The sequence below is a fragment of the Perognathus longimembris genome, chromosome 6, assembly GCF_023159225.1.
Source record: "Perognathus longimembris pacificus isolate PPM17 chromosome 6, ASM2315922v1, whole genome shotgun sequence".
In the NCBI taxonomy this organism is placed as follows: Eukaryota; Metazoa; Chordata; class Mammalia; order Rodentia; family Heteromyidae; genus Perognathus; species Perognathus longimembris.
Genome location: NC_063166.1, coordinates 14,353,894 through 14,375,890, shown reverse-complemented (window position 1 = coordinate 14,375,890; position 21,997 = coordinate 14,353,894). Strand labels below are relative to the sequence as shown.

Sequence of the window (21,997 nt, the reverse complement as noted above, 5' to 3'; positions counted from 1 at the left end):
CCCCCCCCCATACGCAGAAGAAAAAAGAAAGAAATCTTGTTTAATGTTGGTCCCTACAACTTTCTGGAGCACTCTCTGCTGTATGGACCACTGACCTTGTTTTGATTTTTCAATGGCCAAAGGCCTTCCTGCCACAGGCCCTTTGTAGCAAATTGCTCACTGTTTGAAACAATTTTCCCTGCAGTCTTTTCCTCCTTAACTGCTGTTTACCCTTCAGTAGTCTTCCCAGACAAGGGCAAATCTCTTATTGATGCTCTCAGAACACACAAATCTGTTACTTGTATTATTATATCTTATTTGTATCATTTACAGATGATACTTTACATGCATTTGTGCATTTATGTTTTTTCCATCTGCCTCTCTCACTAGACTATAGGCGACACAATGGTCAATCTCCCGAGAGGGGAGCTTAATTAATTAAAAAAAAAAAAAAGGGCTGGGGATATAGCCTAGTGGCAAGAGTGCCTGCCTCAGATACACAAGGCCCTAGGTTCGATTCCCCAGCACCACATATACAGAAAACGGCCAGAAGTGGCGCTGTGGCTCAAGTGGCAGAGTGCTAGCCTTGAGCGGGAAGAAGCCAGGGACAGTGCTCAGGCCCTGAGTCCAAGGCCAAGGACTGGCCAAAAAAAAAAAAAAAAAAAAAAAAAAGCCAGGTTCCAATGGCTCACACCTGTAATTCTAGCTTCTCAGGTGGCTGAAATCTGAGGATCCCAATTCAAAGCCAGCCTGGGCAGGAACGTGTGAGACGCTTATCTCCACTGAACTACTCAGAAAAACAAACAAACAAACAAAAAAACCCAGAAGTATTGCTGTGGCTCAAATGGTAGAGCACTAGCCCTGAGTACAGAGAGCTCAGGGACTGGCAAAAACAAACAACCCAACAGCAAAACAAACAAAAACCGGTATCTAACAGCTGAAGGGTTAACATGAAGTTCTGTGTAGCTCCCAAACTAGGATTGACAAGTGAAAGTTACAGAAATAAAGATGAAGATAATATTGTACTGTGCACGAACTATACACTAGGTATTATGTGTATTGCATTTATCACATTTAACACTCAAAACAATTGTTTTAGGTCAGTAAACATAGATGGAAGATGGTAGAAGGCCTGGCTTCTGGCTCTTCCTGGCTTCCTGGACTTCTCAGTTAAAAGCTGATCCTTCACGTGCGAAAATACTATGCAATGTGAATCATTCCAATGTTGTAGGCGTCACGTGAGGCCAAGAAACCTAGTTGTGCGGTCTCCACCCCACGCCTCACTTTAAGGGGCCTCTGCATGCTTCTGCCAGGAAGCCCTCGGGGCCCTTCCACTCGGGATCCCGCCTCCTGCCCAGGCGGTTCGACGTGCCGTTACGTAGCGTCCTCCCCGAGAGCTGCGGAACGAAATGGCCTGGCTTTTAGTTTCCCCGGGCTTCTCAATTAAAAACCAGCATCTTCTGAGCCCGGCCTCCCTGCGGTGCCTTCCGGGATTCGTAGTCAGACACTCTGCAGCTTGCTCTGGAGTAGGCAAGAAAAGAACTACAATTCCCAGTGTGCCTCGCGCCAAGCGAGTGCATTGCTTATTCTTATCCTTCCCATTCGTTCACTCCTTGCCTGTTCTTCCGATTTCTTCGCTCCTGTTTGAAATCTTTCGTCGTTCTTTTTGTCTTTGCCTCGTGTGTTTCACGATTTTTCTCTTTATCTCTGGAAGCGAAGCGACGGTTCGAGATCCGGTGTGCGCGAGGGGGGTCGACGCCGAGTAGTGAGGGACCCCACCGAGGGTAGGGGACAGGAAAGCCGGGAGAAGACAGATCAGAAATGGGATCTCTGGGAGAGGAGCGAGGCCGCCGGGAGTGGGAAAGGATAGAAGTGTACTGAGATTTGGGAGACATGGGAGGGAGAGATAGCTTATTACAGCATCTAGCAGAAGTGGGCTAAGAATTAGGATGTGGGAAGGACTGACAGTTTTGGGGTGCAGAGGCTGATCTGATCCGTATGGTTGGAAGAGAGGGAGGGAGAGGGAGAGGGACTGGACACAAGTGTCTTTGGCACTGCTTAGCTAAAGATCAGACAAGTCACTGAAATACAAAATGATTTTGCAAATGTAGGACCACTAATAGTCTCATCACTTGAAAACCCAAGAAGGTGAGGTTAGGAAAGAAATGGGATGAAGAGGCAGGAAAAGAGGGGAAGTCTGGAAGAAATAAGTGATGAATGGCACGAGGGAGGAAGCCACAGGAAATATGGGGTTATTGCTTAACTGATGGAAAGGTGAGGGGTGACACTGGCACGGATCTTAGGGTAGGGATGTGCTTCTAACACTTGTCTCTCTCAGGCGATGGAGAACACCCCCTCTGCAAGGGGTGGACTCAACAGGGTGCACCTACAATGCAAGAATCTTCAGGAATTCCTGGGGGGCCTGAGTCCTGGGGTATTGGATCGTTTATATGGGCACCCTGCCACTTGCCTGGCGGTCTTCAGGTAAGGAGCCTCCTTCATAGCAGGGACTATAATGGGGACATGCCTACTGCAATCAGTTATCATAGGTAGGAATGTAGCAGCCTTGTTAGGGTATGGGGGTGGCAAGGCCAAAACCAGATGGAGCTTGTGGGGGTGAAAAGACTATTGTTGACATATTGTCTACTGTCGACATTACATTTAAAGCCCTAGGTGAATTTTCTTTGGTGTAGGCCACGTGGCTACTGTATATGTTCTTGGTACACTGTGTATTGTATATACGTCTACCTGACCTAGGGAAGGGAAAGAAAAACAGGGTGTAAGATATCACAAGAAATGTACACACTGCCCTACTATGTAACTGTACCCCTTGTGCACAACACCTTGTCAAAAAATTTTTGGGCTGGGGATATGGCCTCGTGGCAAGAGTGCTTGCCTCGTATACATGAGGCCCTGGGTTCAATTCCCTAGCACCACATATACAGAAAACGGCCAGAAGTGGTGCTGTGGCTCAAGTGGCAGAGTGCTAGCCTTGAGCAAAAAGAAGCCAGGGACAGTGCTCAGGCCCTGAGTCCAAGCCACAGGACTGGCCAAAACAAAACAAAACAAAAAAACAATCTTCCATATCTTTGGGGCTGGGGATATGGCCTAGTGGCAAAAGTGCTTGCCTCGTATACATGAAGCCCTGGGTTCGATTTCCCAGCACCACATATATAGAAAAGGCCAGAAGTGGTGCTGTGGCTCAAGTTGCAGAATGCTAGCCTTGAGCAAAAAGAAGCCAGGGACAGTGCTCAGGCCCTGAGTCCAAGGCCCAGGACTGGCCAAAAAAAAAAATATATATATATATAATAAATTAATAAATAATAATTAATAAATAAATTTTTTAAAAAGACTGGTAAAGATGTATTGGGTAAGGGGAGGAGAGGTAAGATGTTTGAGAGACAGGTAGGGATGCAGGTATAACACGGCTGCTGATATGTACATTTGGCCTCTAACCCCTACAGGGAGCTCCCATCTCTGGCTAAGAACTGGGTGATGCGGATGCTCTTTCTGGAGCAGCCTTTGCCGCAAGCTGCCGTGGCTCTGTGGGTGAAGAAGGAATTCAGCAAGTGAGTCTCCCTTCTCAGCAGATACAGTTTTCTCAACAGTTAACATTTCCCAAACTTGTTTCTTGGAATACACTTATATTTTGATTACATATATTTAGTTAGTGGGGATTAGACCTAGGGTCATTTAAGTATAATATAAACTACCATTGACCTATACCCTCCGCCCTTCCAGGGAATATACATTTTTTTCCTTTTGGAGAGTTGTGATCATGTTTAACAAGGCTCTGCTAGGCACTGTAGTAAAGATACTTAAAGAGACACAATTTTAGTCTGGAATGGTGTCCCAGAATCAGTAGTTCTGGAAAGGCAGAAATGGAGGCATCCACAGCCTCCTTCTTTTTGCTCTCTAGGTACCTGTTCACCTCTCTGCTTCTGTTCCAGGGCCCAGGAGGAAAGTACAGGGCTGCTGAGTGGCCTCCGGATCTGGCACACCCAGCTGCTCCCAGGTGGCCTCCAGGGCCTCATCCTTAACCCAGTCTTCCGCCAGAACCTCCGAATTGCCCTTCTGGGTGGGTATGTTGTTCCCATCTCTTTCTAAGCTAGGCCAAGGGAACTGCTCGATGTCACTGATGGAAGGGGAACTCCTTCAGGGATGAGTTGGACCAGATGTGGCTCTAGAATACAGGAAATGTCCCCTTCTCGTGGCCTGTGGGATGAGGGTGGAAAGGGCCAGGGGTCAGCAGGGGAGAGACGGGGCTCCTTACTCCTGGCCCATCCTGACCATAGGGGGAAGGCCTGGTCTGATGACACAAGTCAGCTGGGACCAGACAAGCATGCTCGGGATGTTCCCTCACTTGACAAGTACGCCGAGGAGCGATGGGAGGTGAGGAGTTAGGTGTCTGTGTGTGTCTCTGCTGTGTTCCTACTTCCTGCAGCTAGCAGAGGCCTCAGTCTTTCTGTTCTCTTCATTCCTAGGTGGTATTGCACTTCATGGTGGGCTCCCCCAGTGCAGCTGTCAGCCAGGACCTGGCTCAACTCCTCAGCCAGGCTGGGCTCATGAAGAGGTGGGGAAGCCTGAAGTGTAACAGTCCCTTCCTTGGCTGTTGCCTTGGGTCCTTGGTATCTGGGATTAGACACCCAGGATTAGGAGCAGTTGACTGAAAAACAAGATCTGAGTAGGGTACAGTGAGAGATAGCCAGAAAAAGCCTGAGAGGACACTTGGGGAGGGCAGCAGCTCTCCATCATCATACCGCCTCATTTCTAGTAGTGAACCCGGAGAGCCACCCTGTATTACTTCTGCTGGATTCCAGTTCCTGTTGCTGGACACCCCTGCCCAGCTGTGGTACTTTATGCTGCAGTATCTGCAGACAGCCCAGGTAAGGAGGTCAGAGCCCCTTGTCAATATCCCTTGCTCTTAAATCCCATTGACAGCCACCCTCAAACTGTTCCCTGACTCATGTCCCTGCCTCTCTCCTCCCCGACCCCTCCCGTTTCTCCTCTCTCCTTTCTCTCTAGAGCCGGGGTATGGATCTGGTAGAGATTCTGTCTTTCCTCTTCCAGCTCAGCTTCTCTACTCTAGGCAAGGTAAGTGGGGGACTGGAGTACAGGAAGATGGGAAGGGCAGGTTGTGAGACAGCAGAGTGAGAAGTAAAGTATGAACCCAAAATGACCAGAGACGGGGATGGAGGGAATGCATGTGAGGGATGGGTCAGGGGAAGGAGGAGGAGGACGGGATGGGTTTCGGACTTCAGCTAGCCACCTCTTCTCCAGGATTACTCTGTGGAAGGTATGAGTGATTCTTTGTTGAACTTCTTGCAACATCTGCGTGAGTTTGGACTTGTTTTCCAGAGGAAGGTATGAGCACCCAGATTCGTGGCTTCTAGGGAAGACAGGGCCTCAGCAGTAGAGGGAAGTATTTGGTCAGGCCTGAGTACTTGGAGAGGAAGTTGAGTTGAGATTCTGTGCACTGGGAGGGATCTGATGTCCCAGCAAGGAAGGTGTCGGGTGATGCCTCCTGAGAGAGGACCTCTGTCTCCCTTTCCAGAGGAAATCGCGGCGTTACTACCCCACACGCCTGGCCATCAACCTTTCATCTGGGGTCTCTGGGGCTGCTGGAGGTACTGTGCATCAGCCAGGCTTCATTGTCGTGGAAACCAATTACCGGCTATATGCCTACACAGGTGAGACTGGATGTCAGGCTCCCTTGGGTGGGCGTGGGGAGGGTAAGGAAACTAGAGGAAATGCCAGCTTATGTTTACTTGGTCTACAGAGCTGTCTTCTTCTCTTGAGGAAAAGGCTTAAGGAAGTCTGGGTAGCGGGGTAACCTTGTCATCCTCTTCTACCCCTGGGTCAGAATCAGAGCTGCAGATTGCCCTCATTGCCCTCTTCTCTGAGATGCTCTATCGCTTCCCCAACATGGTGGTGGCACAAGTGACCCGGGAGAGTGTGCAACAGGCCATAGCCAGTGGCATCACAGCCCAACAGGTATCCCTACTTGGGAGGGATAGAGGTGGGAAGATCACTCGGGTTGAGGGGTGCAGGATGGGCCCATTGTGGAAGGCTAGCCTTCGGCTTGGAGTTGTCTGTACATACCAGGCACATGAGAAGAAATCAAGACTTTAGTGGTGGGAACTGCTAGACCCTTGAGTGGAAAAACTTGAAGAGAGGAGATGTAGCTCTTAATGTGTGTCTCGATATCATGGTTCCTGGCTGTGTAAACTGGACTGCATTGCTTTACCTCTGTGAATCTGTTTCCTCATATGGTAAATGACAATTCTCACCACATAGGGTTGTTGGGAGAATTCAGTATAAAGCATTTAGCTCAGTGCCTGCTGGATATTAAGTACTCAGAATACAGTAGCTTCTGCTATTTTAAAGAAAGTGAGACAGTAAGACTGGAAAGAGCAGACATAACCATTGGAGGACCAATCTGAGATAACAGCAGAACAGGGATGTGTTGATGACAGGAGTGTGTTATGACTACAGTGGCAGTGATACTGGTGACAGCTTAGATGGCTTTCCTGCCTTGTTGAACCCTCATGGCAGTCTTGTTTTCTCCTAGATAATCCATTTCCTAAGGACAAGGGCCCACCCAGTGATGCTCAAACAGGTGCGGACAGGTACCAGGATGCTGGTAGCCCCTGAACCCTGCAATGAAATGGTGGAAGAGGAAAGGGGGAGCCCAGCCCCTGGCAATGAGCAGAAGGCTGCGGGTGTCTGGGGCAGTGCTCCTGAATCCCTGCAGCCTAACTTTGCTCCTGCAGACCCCGGTGCTGCCCCCCACCATCACAGACCAGATTAGGCTATGGGAGTTGGAAAGGGACAGACTCCGATTCACTGAAGGTAAGTCACTTCTGGTGGCCCAGTCTAAGTTTCTGGCCAGAGGAAGAGCATGCAGTTCAGTCTTGGTGGACTGAAAATATTCCTCTGCAGTTCATTTTTTGTTTATGTAGGGAGAGAAAAACTAGCAGGACACTTACATTAGGGTGAATTTGAGTGGTTTGGATTTGGCTAGGAGAGAGCAAGTGGGAGAGGTGATTCATTATTTTTCTGGGTTTGGTAATCAGGTAAGCCATGAGTTTTCTTCCTTCCTCCCTCCTTCCCTCCTCCTTTCCTACTTCCTTTCTACCCTATCTGTGTGTGTGTGTGTGTGTGTATGTGTTGGGTCTTGAACTCGGAGCCTGAGTGCTGGTCCCTGGAGCTTTTTTTGCTCAAGGCTAGTGCTCTACCACTTGAACCACAGCTTCACTTTTTGCTTTTTGGTGGTTCATTGGAGATGAGTCTCATGGACTTTCCTGGCCGCCAGGGCTGCTGGATTTGAACTGCGATCCTGAGATCTCAGCCTTCTGAATAGCTGGGATTACAGGCGTGAGCCACTGGCTCCAGGCTCAGTCCGAGTTTTCTTAAGGTGAACATGTCTGGATGGCACTAGCGGCCCACACACATAGACAAAGCCGGGCTGCTGCCCGGAGGCCAGGAGGCCGGGAGGCCCGGCCCCCGCCCACCGCCCGGTCCCGCCCCGTCCAGGCGTCCTGTACAACCAGTTCCTGTCGCAAGTGGACTTCGAACTGCTGCTGGCCCACGCGCGGGAGCTGGGCGTGCTGGTGTTCGAGAACTCGGCCAAGCGGCTCATGGTGGTGACCCCGGCCGGGCACAGCGACGTCAAGCGCTTCTGGAAGCGGCAGAAGCACAGCTCCTGAGGAGACCGGAGAACCGGAGACCCCGGGCCGGGACTGGACCCTGGCGGGTGGGCGGGACCGGGCGGGATGGGCCCGGCGGCCGCGGCCTCATAACTCAGGTGCTTTTTCTTATCATTCTTCACACGCGGGAACCTTTCTTGTTTGTAATAAAGTTTTGGAAGTGAGCCACACAGCCCCGGACACCTCCCCGCAGACAATACTTGCCCGCACACCCGCTCCGGTTGGCGTCCGCGGCCCTCTGACTGCGGGGCGGGGCCAGGAGGCGAGGCGGGCCATCGCGCATGCGCCGCGCGCGGCCACGCCCCCACACGCTCGCGGGTCGCCGGCCGGGTTCCGGTGTCGGGGACGCAGCGACCCCAGCCCCTGCCCTGGGTTAGCCGCGGGGTCGTGGGGTGAGCGTGAACGCGGCCGACTCCCGGAGCTCGGGGGTGGGGGGCGGGGGCGGGAGGGCGGTCGCTGCGGACCCCGGCCCACGTGGTGGGGAGGCCGCGCGGGCCGGCCAGACACGCTGCAAAGGCGCCAGGCCTGCTCCTAGGGGCCGCGAGTGTCCATCATCCCCTGAATCCCCGAGCCGCCGCCCTCGGTGCCCGCTGTCAGGGCCGACTCCACGGCGCGGCCTGCGCGGTACCCCAGCCCTCGCGGAGGGCTGCTAGGGGGAGGCAGGAAATAAAGGGGTGTGACTCCCCGCGCGCACGCTCATCCTCAGATCCCGGCCCCTTCCCCGCACGCCCCCGATGCCTCACGTACCCCTGACCTCGTTCCGGCCCCCACTGTGGGGGCTGAGGCCTGCACGCGGCCTGGGGCGGCCCCGCTCCCTTTCCACGCACTCCGAGCCCCACGGCCCCTCCCTCTCTCGGAGGAACCGGGAGGCCAAACAGAAACGCCTGCGGGAGAAGCAGGAGGCGCTGGGAGCGGCCGTAACCCGGAAAAGCAAGGTCAGGGGTCAGTTTGTCCTTGGGTCTCAAAGAGGCTTGGGAGGGAGGCCGGAGGAGACAGAGTGGGGGCCAGGTGGTCGTACACTGGGAATTCCAAGTTCCCGTTCTGTTCCCGCCTTCCAGTCACCTGCAGAGTCCAGTAAGGCATGGAGTCCTAAGGAGATAGTATTTTATGAAGTCCCAACAGAACCCGGTGAAAAGAAAGGTAACTAGGGAGCCTGAAGACCTTTGTGTTTATTTATTGTTTATCTAAAGTAAGAGTCTAGCTGGGTAGGTCAGACTGGCCCTGGAGCTTACTATGTAGCCCAAGTTAGCCTCAACTTGTGATCCTCCTTGCATCTGCCTCCTAATAAGCATTGGGATTACAGGCATGTTGCACCACGCTTCTTCCCTATTTTGGTTGTCCATTTGGTCATGCAGCTCGGAACAAAGTTCAGCAGTTAATGGAGTTCCCTTCTACTTCACAGACGTGTCAGTACCCTTGCCTCCTGCTTACAGCCCCCGATATGTTGAGGCTGCTTGGTACCCCTGGTGGGTGCGAGAGGGCTTCTTCAAACCAGAATACCAGGTTAGTGCCTAGCTGAGAGTCCTAAATGGTCCTCAAGACCCCAGGGTAGAATGGCCCTTGGAGTAGGTGGGCACCCGTGAACCATAGAGTCCAGGTGACATGCGGTTTCTTTTCATTTTCTCCCTGGCTTCTGCAGAGGTTTCTCTTGCTTTCCTCTCGCTTTTGCTGGTTCATCTCTGAAGTTCTTTTTGCTTTGGAGGCACCAGAGGGTGCTATTCCCCCAGGTAACTCCCAGTTCTTTCTGTGGCCTTTGACTTCCCTCTAGACGAGGCTGCCCCAGGCTACGGGAAAGACCTTCTCCATGTGTATCCCACCTCCCAATGTCACTGGCTCTCTGCACATCGGCCATGCACTGACAGTGGCTATCCAGGATGCCCTGGTGCGCTGGTGAGAGGGGGATGGGATCGTCCGTAGTGCTCGGAGGGAAAGTATTAAGTGCAGTAATGGGTGAGGATAAGCATGTGAGCCCCGGGCTCCACCCAGAGCCTTTCTGTTTCAGGCATCGGATGCGTGGGGATCGGGTACTGTGGATCCCTGGCTCAGATCATGCAGGAATTGCCACACAAGTAGGTCTTTGGTCACTTGTCCTCTTCTTGGCTGAAAGCTGTATCTTCCTCCAAAGCCTGCTGACTCCCTGATCATTTGCCCCTAATCTTACTGCAGGCTGTGGTGGAGAAACAACTGTGGAAGGAGCGGGGAGTGAGGAGGCATGAGCTGGGCCGGGAGGACTTCCTTAGGGAGGTGTGGCAATGGAAGGAGAAGTGAGTATGATGGACAGGGCCACAGGATACCAAGAGATGACAGGCTTCCCCTCCCCGCCCCCACTATGCCCTAAATTCCTCAGAAACAGCTTTGGAACCCCTTAGCGTTTGGTGGAATATACAAATTGTGTGTATGTGCATGTGCGCACAGTATGCACTATACATACATATTAGTGTGTACCTGCACATATGTAAGTATGTATTGCCCATCCACATATCCCAGTTTCCCTTGTGTAGATTTCATCACCTCTCCCACCTGTCCAGTCCCACCTTCCAATTTGCATAAATTACCTTCATTTGGAAAAATAGTCTGTTATGATATGTCATAATTTCTGTGCAGTTCTCTTGGGTTTTCCACAAAGTGATTATCCCTCCTTTGTAGATTCTTTGGCATGTGTGTGTGTGTGTGTGCGTGCGTGTGCATGCATGCGCATGCGTGCTTGCATATGTGTGTTCTGGGGCTTAAACTCAGCCTGGGCACAGTCCCTGAGCTTTTTATCCTTAAAGCTAGTGCTCTAGCACTTGAGCCACAGCTTCTCTTCTGGCCTTTTTGGGTGGTTAGTTGGCGGTAAGAGTTTCCCAGACTTTCTTGCCCAAGCTCGCTTCAAACTGCGCTGTTCAGATCTCAGCTTCCTGGGCAGCTAGGATTACAGATGTGAGCCATTGGCACCTGGCCTTCTGCCTCTTTTAATGCCATGGAAAGCCTCACACTAGATTTGGATTTCTGTGTCCATCACCTTGTCAGGCTAGATTAGGACCATCTGCACCTTATTTTCCTCTAGCATCTGGCACTGTGGTAGCAATCATTGGGCCTGCTACTTGGGAGGTGCTGGGTGTGTTGTTTGCTGACTGGCATCTCTGGTACAGGAAAGGAGGAGAGATCTGTGAGCAGTTGCGCACTCTGGGGGCCTCCTTGGACTGGGACCGGGAATGCTTTACCATGGATGCGGTGAGTATTTCATGCTACAGTCCCTGTGGGTGTTGAGGCAGGGTTTTAAAGACCCATGTGTGGAGCAGGCTCCTTAGGGAAGGAAAGCTGGGTGCCTGGGTCCTTCAAGGCAGATTCGACTGGGAGGGGCTGATTTGGTCACTGTGGTCATTCTAGGGTTCTTCAGTGGCTGTGATGGAAGCTTTTGTGCGACTCTACAACGCAGGGTTGTTGTACCGGAACCGTCAGCTTGTCAACTGGTCATGCGCTTTGAGATCAGCCATCTCAGATATTGAGGTGAGGCGAGAGTATGACGGATGGCTCTGAGGCAGGTAGTCCAGTGGTTAAGAGCATAGACTCTGGAGCTGCACTGCCTGGGTTCGGTCTGAGTGCTTCCTTAAAAGTGTGACTTTTGGCAGGCTTTAGCCCCTTTAAGTTCTGTTTCTTGAATTGTCAACCAGAGATGCTGGAATGCTTGTTTCTCAGGATTGTAAAATGAAAGGAAATTTTGTGTGATGTGCTCAGCACGATACCTCATCGTGACATAAAGCTCAGTGAATACATACTGTAACTCCGTAGAAATTGGGTGAGAGGAAAAGGGGTGACTTCTATCCCTTCCAGGATTTAGGATTGCAGGATTTGTGGATTGCAGGGAAGCCGGGGTGGGGAGCGGACATCCTGCCTGAGAGCTCTGTAGATTGGCGGCTCTGACCTGGCCTCCTCAACCCTCCAGGTGGAGAACCGGCCTCTGCCAGGGCGCACAGAACTCCGGCTGCCTGGCTGCCCCACCCCTGTGTCTTTTGGCCTCCTTGTTTCTGTTGCCTTCCCTGTGGATGGCGAGCCTGGTGAGTTGCTCTAAAGGGTCACCCAATTTGCATTGCTTCCTCCTTTGTTTTTTTTTTTTTTGCTTTCAGTTTTGAATAGAGTCTTGCATTTATGCCCAGGCCAAGATTGACTGTGATCTTCCTATTTCTGCTTCCCACATAGCTGGGATGACAGGTGCACACCCTGGCACCTGGGTTTTTTTGTTGGTTAAGACAGGGTTGCTTCAGTTTTTGCCTGGGCTGGCCTTAAACTGTAATCTTCCTAGTCTTGGTCTTCAAATTAGTAGGACTACAGGCATGATCCTCCATGCCCAGCTTGTCTCCTATTTTCCCAAGGCCATGTTGGGCTGCCAGGAGCCTCCGCAGTGTTTGTCGCGTGAGCACCTACCTTGGCTATTATGGAGCATGTAAGGAAAGCATGCATTCATGCTCTTTTGGAGCTTGGTGTCCTTTAGTGGGCATCTGCTGCCCAGGAAAGAGACAAACGATCACTTCTAGAATGTGGTTTGTACAATAAGTATTCTGAAGAGATCAGAGAAGGGAAGAGACAGGTCAAGAATGGTCCAAAGCAGTGTTTTCAGTGGCCTGAAAAAGGCACAACATTTGTGACTAGGACTGAGATTTCCAAGTGTTTTCAGGCACTCAGTAGGCTTTAGTTGCTTTTGTCACCACTATCTTGGATTCTTCCACACAAAATATTGGGGAATTCCTTTGCACCCTCAGCCTCTCCTGGTCATGCAGTTACAGGAAACCTGGGTTCCTGTAACCATGGCTCCTAAATTTCCCTGTGGTTCCTGGGGGCCTGCTTCACCTTGATGCTCTCTGCCCTTCCCTTCTCTAGCTCTGCTGGCTTTACTGTGGGGGTGATGACCAGCTGTGAATGCCTGAATGTTTGTGTTTAGACGCAGAGGTGGTGGTGGGAACCACAAGACCAGAAACATTGCCTGGAGATGTGGCTGTGGCTGTTCACCCCGGTGACTGCCGGTACACAGTAAGAAATACTGCTTGCACCCGACCCCTTCTCCCCGCTGCCCACTTATCAGCTGCATCTTCTCTCCATCCCTCCTCTTCTCTTTCTTCTCTTCCCCTCCCTTCCTTTTTCTTCCTCCCCCTTTTTTGGGGGGAGGGGGGCAATCCTGGAGCCTCACATGTGCTAGGAAGGTGCTTTACTATTTGAGTAATGTCCCCACCCCTTCCTGCTTTTCTAAGACTTCTCTCATCTCGCTCTGCTCCCTTTTCTTTTTCTCTTGCTCAGGGGTTAACCCACTGTGGCCCCTAGACCAAATTTCAGCTGCTGCCTACTTTTATACGAGCGATGCTCACTTGTGTGTGTTGGATCTATGGCTGCTGTTCTAGATGTATTCTCTAGCTCTGCCACAGTGGCTGGGTGGAGGGATTAATCAGAGACTGAATTTACTTCTTGGCTCAAAAAAACCTAACACATTTACTTTCTGGTTCCTGAGGGAAGTGTGTTGACCTGGCTAAAGCTTTTTTACCTCGGGTTTCCATCCTCTTGTTCCTGGGGTTCTCACACCCCAGACCTTTCCACCTGTGGGTGTGCCCATTCCTGATCCGTGTCCTCTTCCTTCAGCATCTGCATGGACGACACCTTCGTCACCCCTTGACGGGGCAGCTTCTCCCCCTCATCACAGACCCTGCAGTTCAGCCGCAGGTGGGCACAGGTGAGTGGAGGTGAGGGAGAGCAGGAAACCCGGAGAGAAAGTGGAGGAGAAAAATGAGGGCAGGCAGTGGGAACGAAAGGGAGGCGCAGACAGAATGTGGGGAGGGGTAGGGAGATGTAGGTGACAGTGTGTCTGGAAAAGCCTGTGGCCCAGGTCAGGGTCTGTACCGATTGCAGTTGTGCCTCCACAGGAGCAGTGAAAGTCACTCCGGCTCACAGTCCTGCTGACGCTGAGATGGCGGCCCGCCATGGCTTGAGCCCCCTGACTGTCATTGCGGAGGATGGAACCATGACCTCCCTCTGCGGGGACTGGCTGCAGGTGGGGTCAGCCTCAATGCTCCATCCTCGGGGCTTCCCTCTGCCCGCCTTCCCCTCTCCCATCCTCTTTCCTTTTCAGAAGGCCTTTGATCTTTCCTGTCACCGTTCTCTTCCCAGGGTCTTCACCGATTTGTGGCCCGGGAGAAGATTATGTGTGCCCTGAGGGAGCGGGGCCAGTTCCGGGGCCTCCAGGACCACCCTATGGTACTGCCCATGTGCAGGTAGCCCCATTTTAAGCCCTTTGCTGAGGGCTACCCAAGAGGGGATGGGAGAAATGTAAGAGTGCCAGCAGATGGGCTCTAAATCCTCTGTGTTAGAAAATAGGTGTTGTGTCAGTTCTGTTCATGGCTGCTTCTCAGTACCGAGGGCCCAGCAGGCTCCTATGCACAGGGCGGGAGAGCAGTGAACTCCTTCGCTCTCCTTTTCAGCCGCTCTGGGGATGTGGTGGAATACCTGTTGAAGAGCCAGTGGTTAGTTCGCTGCCAGGAGATGGGGGAGCGAGCTGCCCAGGTAAGGCTTTAGTACAAGGAAGGACAGGGCCTAGGGGGTAGGGGAATGCTGAGATGAAGCAGCCAGGGACTTCCTGAGCTGAATCCTCTGTAGTCATGGTAACTGAGGGGAGGAAGTCCCCCAGGCAAGGAAGGGGCCAAGTGACTCTGAGAGGGTTGTCTTGTTCAGGATTTCTGGGGGAGACTTGGGAGGCCATTCAGAATTATAAAATCACCTCAGAGGCCACTTGTTCTATCCCAGAGGTCAGCTCAGGTGGGTAGGAAGAAAAGCATTTCTTTTTTTCTTTGTTCTTTCATAGTGCTGGTCCTGGGGCTTCAACTCAGGGCCTGGCACTATCCCTGAGCTTCTTTGGTTGAAAGCTAGCACTCTACCACTCGAGCCACAGTGCCACTTCTGGCTTTTTTTTTTTTTTTTTTTGCCAGTCCTGGGGCTTTGACTCAGGGCCTGAACACTGTCCTTGGCTTCTATTTGCCCAAGGCTAACACTCTACCACTTGAGCCACAGCGCCACTTCAGCTTTTTCTGTTTATGTGGTGCTGAGGAATCGAACCCAGGGCTTCATGCATGCAAGGCAAGCACTCTACTGCTAAGCCACATTCCCAGCCCTTACTCCTGGCTTTTTCTGAGTAGTTTATTGGAGATAAGAGCCTCATGGACTTTTCTGCTTGAGCTGGCTTTGAACTGATATCCTCAGATCTCAGCCTCCTCAGTAGCTAGGATTGCAGGCACAAGCCACCAGTGCCTGGCTGCTGCTGCTGCTGCTGCTGTTATTGCTGTTGCTGCTACTCCTCCTCTTCCTCCTCCTCCTCCTTCATTTAATCAGAGTTTGAACTCAGAGTTTTGTGATTTTTCAGATTGCTTGCTTTGCTGAGACTCTACCACTCAAGCCATGACTCCAGCCCAGCTTTTTGCTGATTATTTTAGAGATGGAATCTCACAAGCTTTTCTGCCCAGATTGCCTTTGAAGCACAATCCAGATCTCAGTCTCTTGAGTAGCTAGGAGTCACTGGTGCCTGGCAGGAAAACATTTTTTTTTTTGTTTTATTTTGTTTGTGCTGGTCCTGGGTCTTGAACCCAGGGCCTGGATTCTGTCCTTGAGCCTCTTTATGCTCAAGGCTATTGCTCTACCACTTGAGCTACAGCGTCACTTCCAGTGTTTTCTGAGTAGTTTATCAGAGATAACAGTCTCACAGACGTTCTTGTTCAGGCTGGCTTCAAACCATGATCCTCAGATCTGAGCCTCCTAAAGTAGCTAGGATTACAGGCATGAGCCACCAGTACCCAGCAAGAAAGCATTTATTAAATGCCTCTTTCTCTCCAGGCTGTAGAGTCTGGGGCCTTGGAGCTGTGTCCATCCTTCCACCAGAAGAGCTGGCAGCACTGGTTCGCCCACATTGGGTAAGGGTGAGAAGAACGTTGTGGAGGAGGGTGGTCTGCTGGTCGTGTTGGGGACTCACTGACTTCTCTCTATAGGGACTGGTGTGTCTCTCGGCAGCTGTGGTGGGGCCATCGGATTCCAGCCTACCTCGTCACTGAGGGGCATGAGAAGGTTGGTAGAGGAGGCGGTGTGTGGTGGGAAGAGCCTTACCCAGGAGTCAGAGGACTGCCAGCGCCAGAGCCAGCTCCTGCCTGCTAATGCACTTTGTGGTCTTGGTCATGAGACTGACTGTGTAGCAAAGGCTCCCTGTGCTCCAGTTTCTTCTCAGCACAGAGGGGCTGGCCTTTCCAAGACATCAGGATTAAACAGGAAAACCAAGGGCTTTATACCTGACCCTGTTTTCCTCACTCGCCCACTTCATTAGCAGGATGACAAGAAGGACTGCTGGGTGGTGGCGCGGTCCGAGGCCGAGGCCAGGCAGGCAGCGGCAGAACTGACCGGAAGACCAGGGACGGAGCTGACCCTGGAGAGGGGTGAGTACAGAGCTAGAGAGGGACTGAAGAGAGGAGAGGAGTGATCGGGGTGGGGGGTGGGGCCATGAGGGGAGGAGGTGGGGTCAGGCAAGCTGGGAATGGGGGCAGGTGAGCCGCCTGGGCTCTGGGGGGTGAGAATTTTCCTTGGGGATGGGCAGCAGTGGTCTGAGGTGCTAGACACCAAGGTTCCAACTGTCCCCAATCCCTGCTCTGTTCCCAGACCCCGATGTCCTGGACACTTGGTTTTCTTCTGCTCTCTTCCCCTTTTCTTCCCTGGGCTGGCCCCAAAAGGTGGGTTGAGACGGAGAGGGTGAAGGTGGGCTTGGTGAAGAAGTTGGGGGGCTGGGTGCCCAAAGAATCCAGACTAATAGATGTGGGGTGGGGGGTTTGGACTTGGTTACCGCTTATCTCTTCCTCCTAGACCCCAGACCTTGCACATTTCTACCCCCTGTCACTTTTGGAAACGGGCAGTGACCTCCTGCTGTTCTGGGTGGGTCGGATGGTCATGCTGGGGACCCAGCTCACGGGGCAGCTCCCCTTCAGCAAGGTAACAGCCGCCAGTGCCCTGCCTCTCTGTTTCCTCCTAACTTGTCTTCCTGTCTTCAGATGTGTTTTCTGTGTTGCCCACGTCTGGATTCAGTTTCCTAATCCCTAGAGTATAGAAGTCATAGGCATAACCCCTCCCCCATGGCGCTGACCCCCTCCATGCATGCCCTCAGGTGCTCCTTCATTCCATGGTGCGGGACAGGCAGGGCCGGAAGATGAGCAAGTCCTTGGGGAATGTGCTGGACCCCCGGGACATCATCAGTGGTGTGGAGCTGCAGGTAGGTGAGGAGAGCCTGGCTGGAGAGATGGGCCCCTAAGGAGAGGACAGGGGAGGGACAGTGGCTGTAGGGGCAGCGGGCCAGTGATTTCCTCACCCACCCCCAGGTGCTGCAGACCAAGCTGAGAGATGGGAACCTGGACCCCGCGGAGCTGGCCTTCGCAGCTGCAGCGCAGGTGAGGTGCAGGCCGCCTCTAGCCCAGCCGCCAGCTTCTCTCGCGACTCTGGCTCTGCCCTGCATCTTGGTCGGTATCTACCGCGCTCCTCTTGCTCTGGTTGCAGAAAAAGGACTTTCCTCATGGGATCCCCGAGTGCGGGACAGATGCCCTGAGATTCGCACTGTGCTCCCAGGCAGTGCTGGGTAAGCTGGGAGGTGAGGTGCTGGCGAGCCGAGGCAGCGGGCTGGCTGATTTCCTGTGGCGCTGCATCCAGCCCACACGCACACGCCATCCAGGTTGTCTGCTCTCCAGGGGGCGACCTGCACCTGTCTGTCTCCGAGGTCCTGAGCTGCCGCCATTTCTGCAACAAGATCTGGAATGCCCTACGTTTTATTCTCAATGCTCTAGGGGAGAATTTTGTACCCCAGCCTTCAGAGGAGGTGAGCGAGGAAGTAGCTATGTTGGATGTGGGGATGGCTCCAGGTCTAGGGGCTGAAGGGGCACCTGGAAGGAAAAAAGGGAAGAAGTTGGGGATCCACCCCTCTAGGTCTTGACACCAGTTCCCTCCCCCAGCTGTCTCCCACCTCTCCTGTGGACGCCTGGATCCTGAGCCGCCTGGCCCTTGCTGCCAGCGAGTGCGAGCGGGGCTTCCTCTCCCGGGAGCTCTCAGTGGTCACCCACACCCTGCATCACTTCTGGCTCCACAACCTCTGTGATGTCTACCTGGTAAGCGGGTGTGTGTGTGTGTGTGTGTGTATGTCCTGCCTTCCTCCTGTGGCCTGCCGCCAGTTCCTCCTGAAGTCTGGCGATGCCTGAGGGGGATGGATTTCATGATTCCTAATTGTCTTGTCAGTGAGGAAAGCAAAGGGAGGCCCAGTTCCCCTCCCCTGGACTGGTTTCTGCAGCACAGCTCGAGTACTGTTTGTTACCTGCCTCTCACCTAGGGGACACTAAGGAGTTTTCTAGAAAACACTTGCCAGGCAGGGTTGCAAAGCAGAAAGAAGGATTTCAGTCCCCAGAAATGCTCTGTCTAGCTCATGTCCAGCCAGGTACTATGAGGTGCTTTGGAGGAGAGCACTGTGGCTTTCAGACCAGGGTCTGCCTGCAGGGTTCCATGTTGGGGTCATTTGTGGCTTGTTGACCATAGCTTGCCTGGCCACCCCAGAGCAGATTGTTCTGCAGGTCAGGCTGGGTGTTGAGAATGTGTGTTCTCCTCCCATATGGAGCTGATGGCTACAGCCACAAACCACACCCTTGCCTATTGCTTCTTAACTTTAGTAAATGCCTTGTTACCTTTTAATGAGCCAAGAGCTGGCTTTCCCCCCAAATTTCACTTCTCCCTGGGAATCTTATTTTCACCTCCCTCTGAGAACCTGCCTGGATTTCCTCTCTTGGCGGGTGCTGTCAGGCATGCCCAGGCCTCTCGAGAACCGCCCCTGCTTGCAGTCCCCCCAGGGACAGCAGCCACTGTGGGGGAAGGACATTGCTGTGGACTCCCCTCTGACCCACCGACTTCCTTTCTAGGAAGCTGTGAAGCCAGTGCTGTTGCGCAAGCCCCGTCCGCCTGAGCCACCTCAGGTCCTGTTCTCCTGCGCAGATATCGGTCTCCGCCTCCTGGCCCCGCTGATGCCCTTCCTGGCTGAAGAGCTCTGGCAGAGGCTGCCCCAAAGGCCAGGCGGCCTCTCCGCCCCCAGCATCTGTGTTGCACCCTATCCCAGTGCCCACAGCTTGGTGAGTCATATAGATCTGCTTGGCTGGTGTGTGACTCCAGCAAAGCGGGGGGAAAGCTCGGGCAGGCTTGCTGCTGTGGGCATTGCCATAGCGGCTCACACTTAGAGAGGATGGCTTGTCCCTGCATGGTGTGAGCTTAGGGGTCAAAGCAGGATTCTTACCAGATTGGTATTTTTTTTTTTTTCCAGTCCTGGGCCTTGCACTCAGGGCCTGAGCACTGTCCCTGGCTTCTTTTTGCTCAAGGCTAGCACTCTGCCACTTGAGCTGCAGCGCCACTTCTGGCCATTTTCTGTATATGTGGTGCTGGGGAATCGAACCGAGGGCTTCATGTATACGAGGCAAGCGCTCTTGCCACTAGGCCATATCCCCAGCCCCAGATTGGTATTTTATAATTGTGCCACTGCCTCAGTTTCTCCCACCTTTGTACTGTACCAGTCATAGTTGTGAGGAGGATTAAATGACAGAGTATCAGGGTGTCCTTAAAAATCTCAGGGCATATTTAATATCTTCAGGAGGATAAATGTCATAAACTCACCCCAAAACTACTTTAAAGCTTATTAATTTCTTTGATACTTTCTTGGTTTTTTGAAGTTTGGACATCTGTTTAAGATCTAATCTGATTGTGTATTGTTCTGTCTTAAGAAAATAGAGCATTTTGTGTGCTTTTTTTTTTTTTTTTTTTTTTTTTTTGCCAGTCCTGGGCCTTGGACTCAGGGCCTGAGCACTGTCCCTGGCTTCTTTTTGCTCAAGGCTAGCACTCTGCCACTTGAACCACAGCGCCACTTCTGGCCATTTTCTGTATATGTGGTGCTGGGGAATTGAACCCAGGGCTTAATGTATACAAGGCAAGCACTTTTGCCACTAGGCCACATTCCCGGCCCCTTGTGTGCTTTTGAGGACAGCTCTGTTGCCCTGGGAGATGAAGGTGGATGAGTGGAGGGTAGAGCCACGGGAGTGGATAGGCATCACTAACTCTGGGTTCCCGTTGCCAGGAGCACTGGCGCCAGCCTGAGCTAGAGCAGCGCTTCTCCCGGGTCCAGGAAGTGGTGCAGATGCTGCGAGCTCTTCGAGCCACCTACCAACTCACCAAAGCCCGGCCCCGAGGTGAGAGGCGAGGCATTTGGAGAGCAGACCCTGGGTCAGGAGGTGAAGGAGGCAGGAGCTGATGCCTGGGCCTTGACCTTCCCTCCCCCCTCCCTCCCCAGTGCTGCTGCAGACCGTGGAGCCCGGGGAGCAGGGCCTCTTCCAGGACTTCCTGGAGCCGCTGGGCACGCTGAGCCACTGTGGAGCTGTGAGCATCCTGCCCCCAGGCGCAGCAGCCCCCGCAGGCTGGGCCCGGGCTGCCCTCAGTGATACTGTTCAGGTCCACATGGAGCTGCAGGTGAGCCAAGGGGACTGGAGGCAACAGGGAGAATGCTGGGCACAGTGGAAGGGCTGGGGAAGGCGGAGGCCTGAGCAGGCTGCAGGTTTCTCGGCCCTCTCTTCCCAGGGCCTGGTGGACCCTCAGACTCAGCTACCTCGGCTAGCCGCCCGAAGACTCAAGTTGCAGAAGCAGCTTGATGGCCTCAGGGCCTGGACCCCGTCAGAAGGGGAGGCAGACACACAGAAGCAGCATCGGGTAAGTCTTGGCCTCCTGGGAAGCCTGCACCCTGAGGAAGCATGTGCCGGCGGGGTGAGCTCAGACCTGGGTCCTCACTGCCCTCCCTCCTTCTCCAGCTTTCCGCTCTCCAGCTGGAGTTGTCAAAACTGGACCAGGCCGCCTCTCACCTCCAGCAGCTGATGGATGAGGCTCCCAGCCCCAGGGAGCTTTGAGCTCAGCTCATACCCCTGGTCGTTGCCCTCCCTGGCTGGCGCATCTGAGGTCACAGACTCCACGGTCCACCTTCATTTTATAAATGAGGAAGTGGACCTGCTGGTGAAAGGCAGTGCGGATACTGCCCGGCCCTCCTGTGCGGCCCGCCTGCCAGCGTAGGAATGAGGAGACTCAGATAAACTCATCAAATCTCACCTGTGTCTGCTTGCGGGCTTTTTGTCCTTTTGTCTGTTGGTAACCTTCTTACCTCTCCAGTGTTCCTTAAGTGCCTGGTCTGGGAAGAGAGGAAGAGTTCCTCTTAGGTCTTGACCCTGGGCTGCATGGACGTGTGGGTGCTGGGTAGAAATGACCTCATTGGAGGAAGAACCTTCTAGAACTTGGTTCCAGTGCCCTGGCTGCTACCAGCCCTTCATAGTCCACTTCTCAGCAGATGGAAGCTTCCCTGCACTTGCCTTTCCCCAGAGATGCTGAGAAATGCTGGCCTTCCGCCAGGCCCCAGGGCCTGCAGGGTGTGCTGAGTCCTGTGTGCTTCCTGCCCTCTGTGCACCACCAGGGAAACACTCAGACACACATGCGCATGGATGCGCGGATAGCCACCCAGCCCTCCCAAACACCTTGATTCATCTCAGTGGAATCCAGGGGCTTTGTCCTGCCATGCCCACATTGCAGCTGTCCAGCGCCTCTGGGGAGCTGTTTATGGCAAGCCGTGGGTCCTTAGTCCTCCATAGGGCTGGATGTCCATTTAGTCCTGCCTAGAACCTTCTGAGGGGAGAAGAAATGGGCTCAGAGACTACAAGTAACCTGTCCAAGGTACCAACAGAGATTTAACCCAACTTCTTGAGCCTAATAACTTAGTTGCCCGCTCTAACTGAACGTTGAGGTGTAATAGATGAGATGAGTGTTTTCCATGCTGGGTGTAAGCAGTGCAGAACTCTACAGTAATGGGGCTTCGCACCACTTCTCACCGCTGAACTACTCTCCCCCTGGGCTGCCCCACCCTGCTTCCTGTTGTGCCGGCCTGTGTGGGCCTCTGGGCCAGGGGACCATGTTCTAGGGGTGTTCTGTCCACATCCCTGCTTCAACTTGAGCTAAGAGGGCTGAAATCAAAATCTTGCTTAAACATACACCTAGCTGGTGTCTGATCTCTCCATTACCAGTGATAGTTGAGTGAGCCAAGTTAAGTTTCAATTTCCTTATTTGTAAAATAAAGTAATGATACCTATTATGCAATCTTTAAGATTGCCCTATTGAATATTCTAGAAGTAGTGGGCTTAAAACAAGGTGTAGATTCATAACTTAATTTTCCTTTATTTCCAGGTGTCCTGAAGACCCAAAGTTTGTTGTGTGTT

At 52.9% G+C, this 21,997-nt stretch overlaps 1 protein-coding gene across 1 annotated transcript; it reads left to right on the top strand.

Annotated features, from left to right (window-relative positions):
* Positions 1–1,589: 1,589 nt before the first annotated feature.
* Positions 1,590–21,879, top strand: LOC125353525 (valine--tRNA ligase, mitochondrial-like). The gene is made up of 44 exons (XM_048349224.1): positions 1,590–1,744; positions 2,318–2,463; positions 3,444–3,548; positions 3,930–4,061; positions 4,275–4,371; positions 4,464–4,552; positions 4,754–4,865; positions 5,005–5,073; positions 5,260–5,343; positions 5,534–5,669; positions 5,843–5,973; positions 6,551–6,598; positions 6,753–6,831; positions 7,516–7,680; positions 8,110–8,380; positions 8,416–8,623; positions 8,747–8,828; positions 9,091–9,191; positions 9,457–9,578; positions 9,691–9,757; positions 9,855–9,952; positions 10,820–10,901; positions 11,058–11,177; positions 11,614–11,725; positions 12,607–12,695; positions 13,296–13,386; positions 13,577–13,704; positions 13,821–13,924; positions 14,132–14,213; positions 15,534–15,610; positions 15,686–15,761; positions 16,015–16,123; positions 16,344–16,414; positions 16,545–16,670; positions 16,843–16,947; positions 17,054–17,122; positions 17,229–17,307; positions 17,417–17,544; positions 17,678–17,830; positions 18,629–18,835; positions 19,828–19,939; positions 20,041–20,216; positions 20,325–20,453; positions 20,552–21,879. The coding sequence occupies exons 2-44, from the start codon at positions 2,321–2,323 to the stop codon at positions 20,645–20,647; spliced, it is 4,860 nt and encodes a 1,619-aa protein (XP_048205181.1). The 5' UTR covers positions 1,590–1,744; positions 2,318–2,320; the 3' UTR covers positions 20,648–21,879.
* Positions 21,880–21,997: the final 118 nt, after the last annotated feature.

Coding starts and splice junctions, on each gene's coding strand:
- LOC125353525 (XM_048349224.1), top strand. CDS start 2,321: ATGGAGAACACCCCCTCTGCAAGGGGTGGACTCAACAGGGTGCACCTA. Junction 11,178..11,613: donor CAGCCATCTCAGATATTGAG/GTGAGGCGAGAG, acceptor TCAACCCTCCAG/GTGGAGAACCGGCCTCTGCC. Junction 16,948..17,053: donor TCAGTGGTGTGGAGCTGCAG/GTAGGTGAGGAG, acceptor ACCCACCCCCAG/GTGCTGCAGACCAAGCTGAG.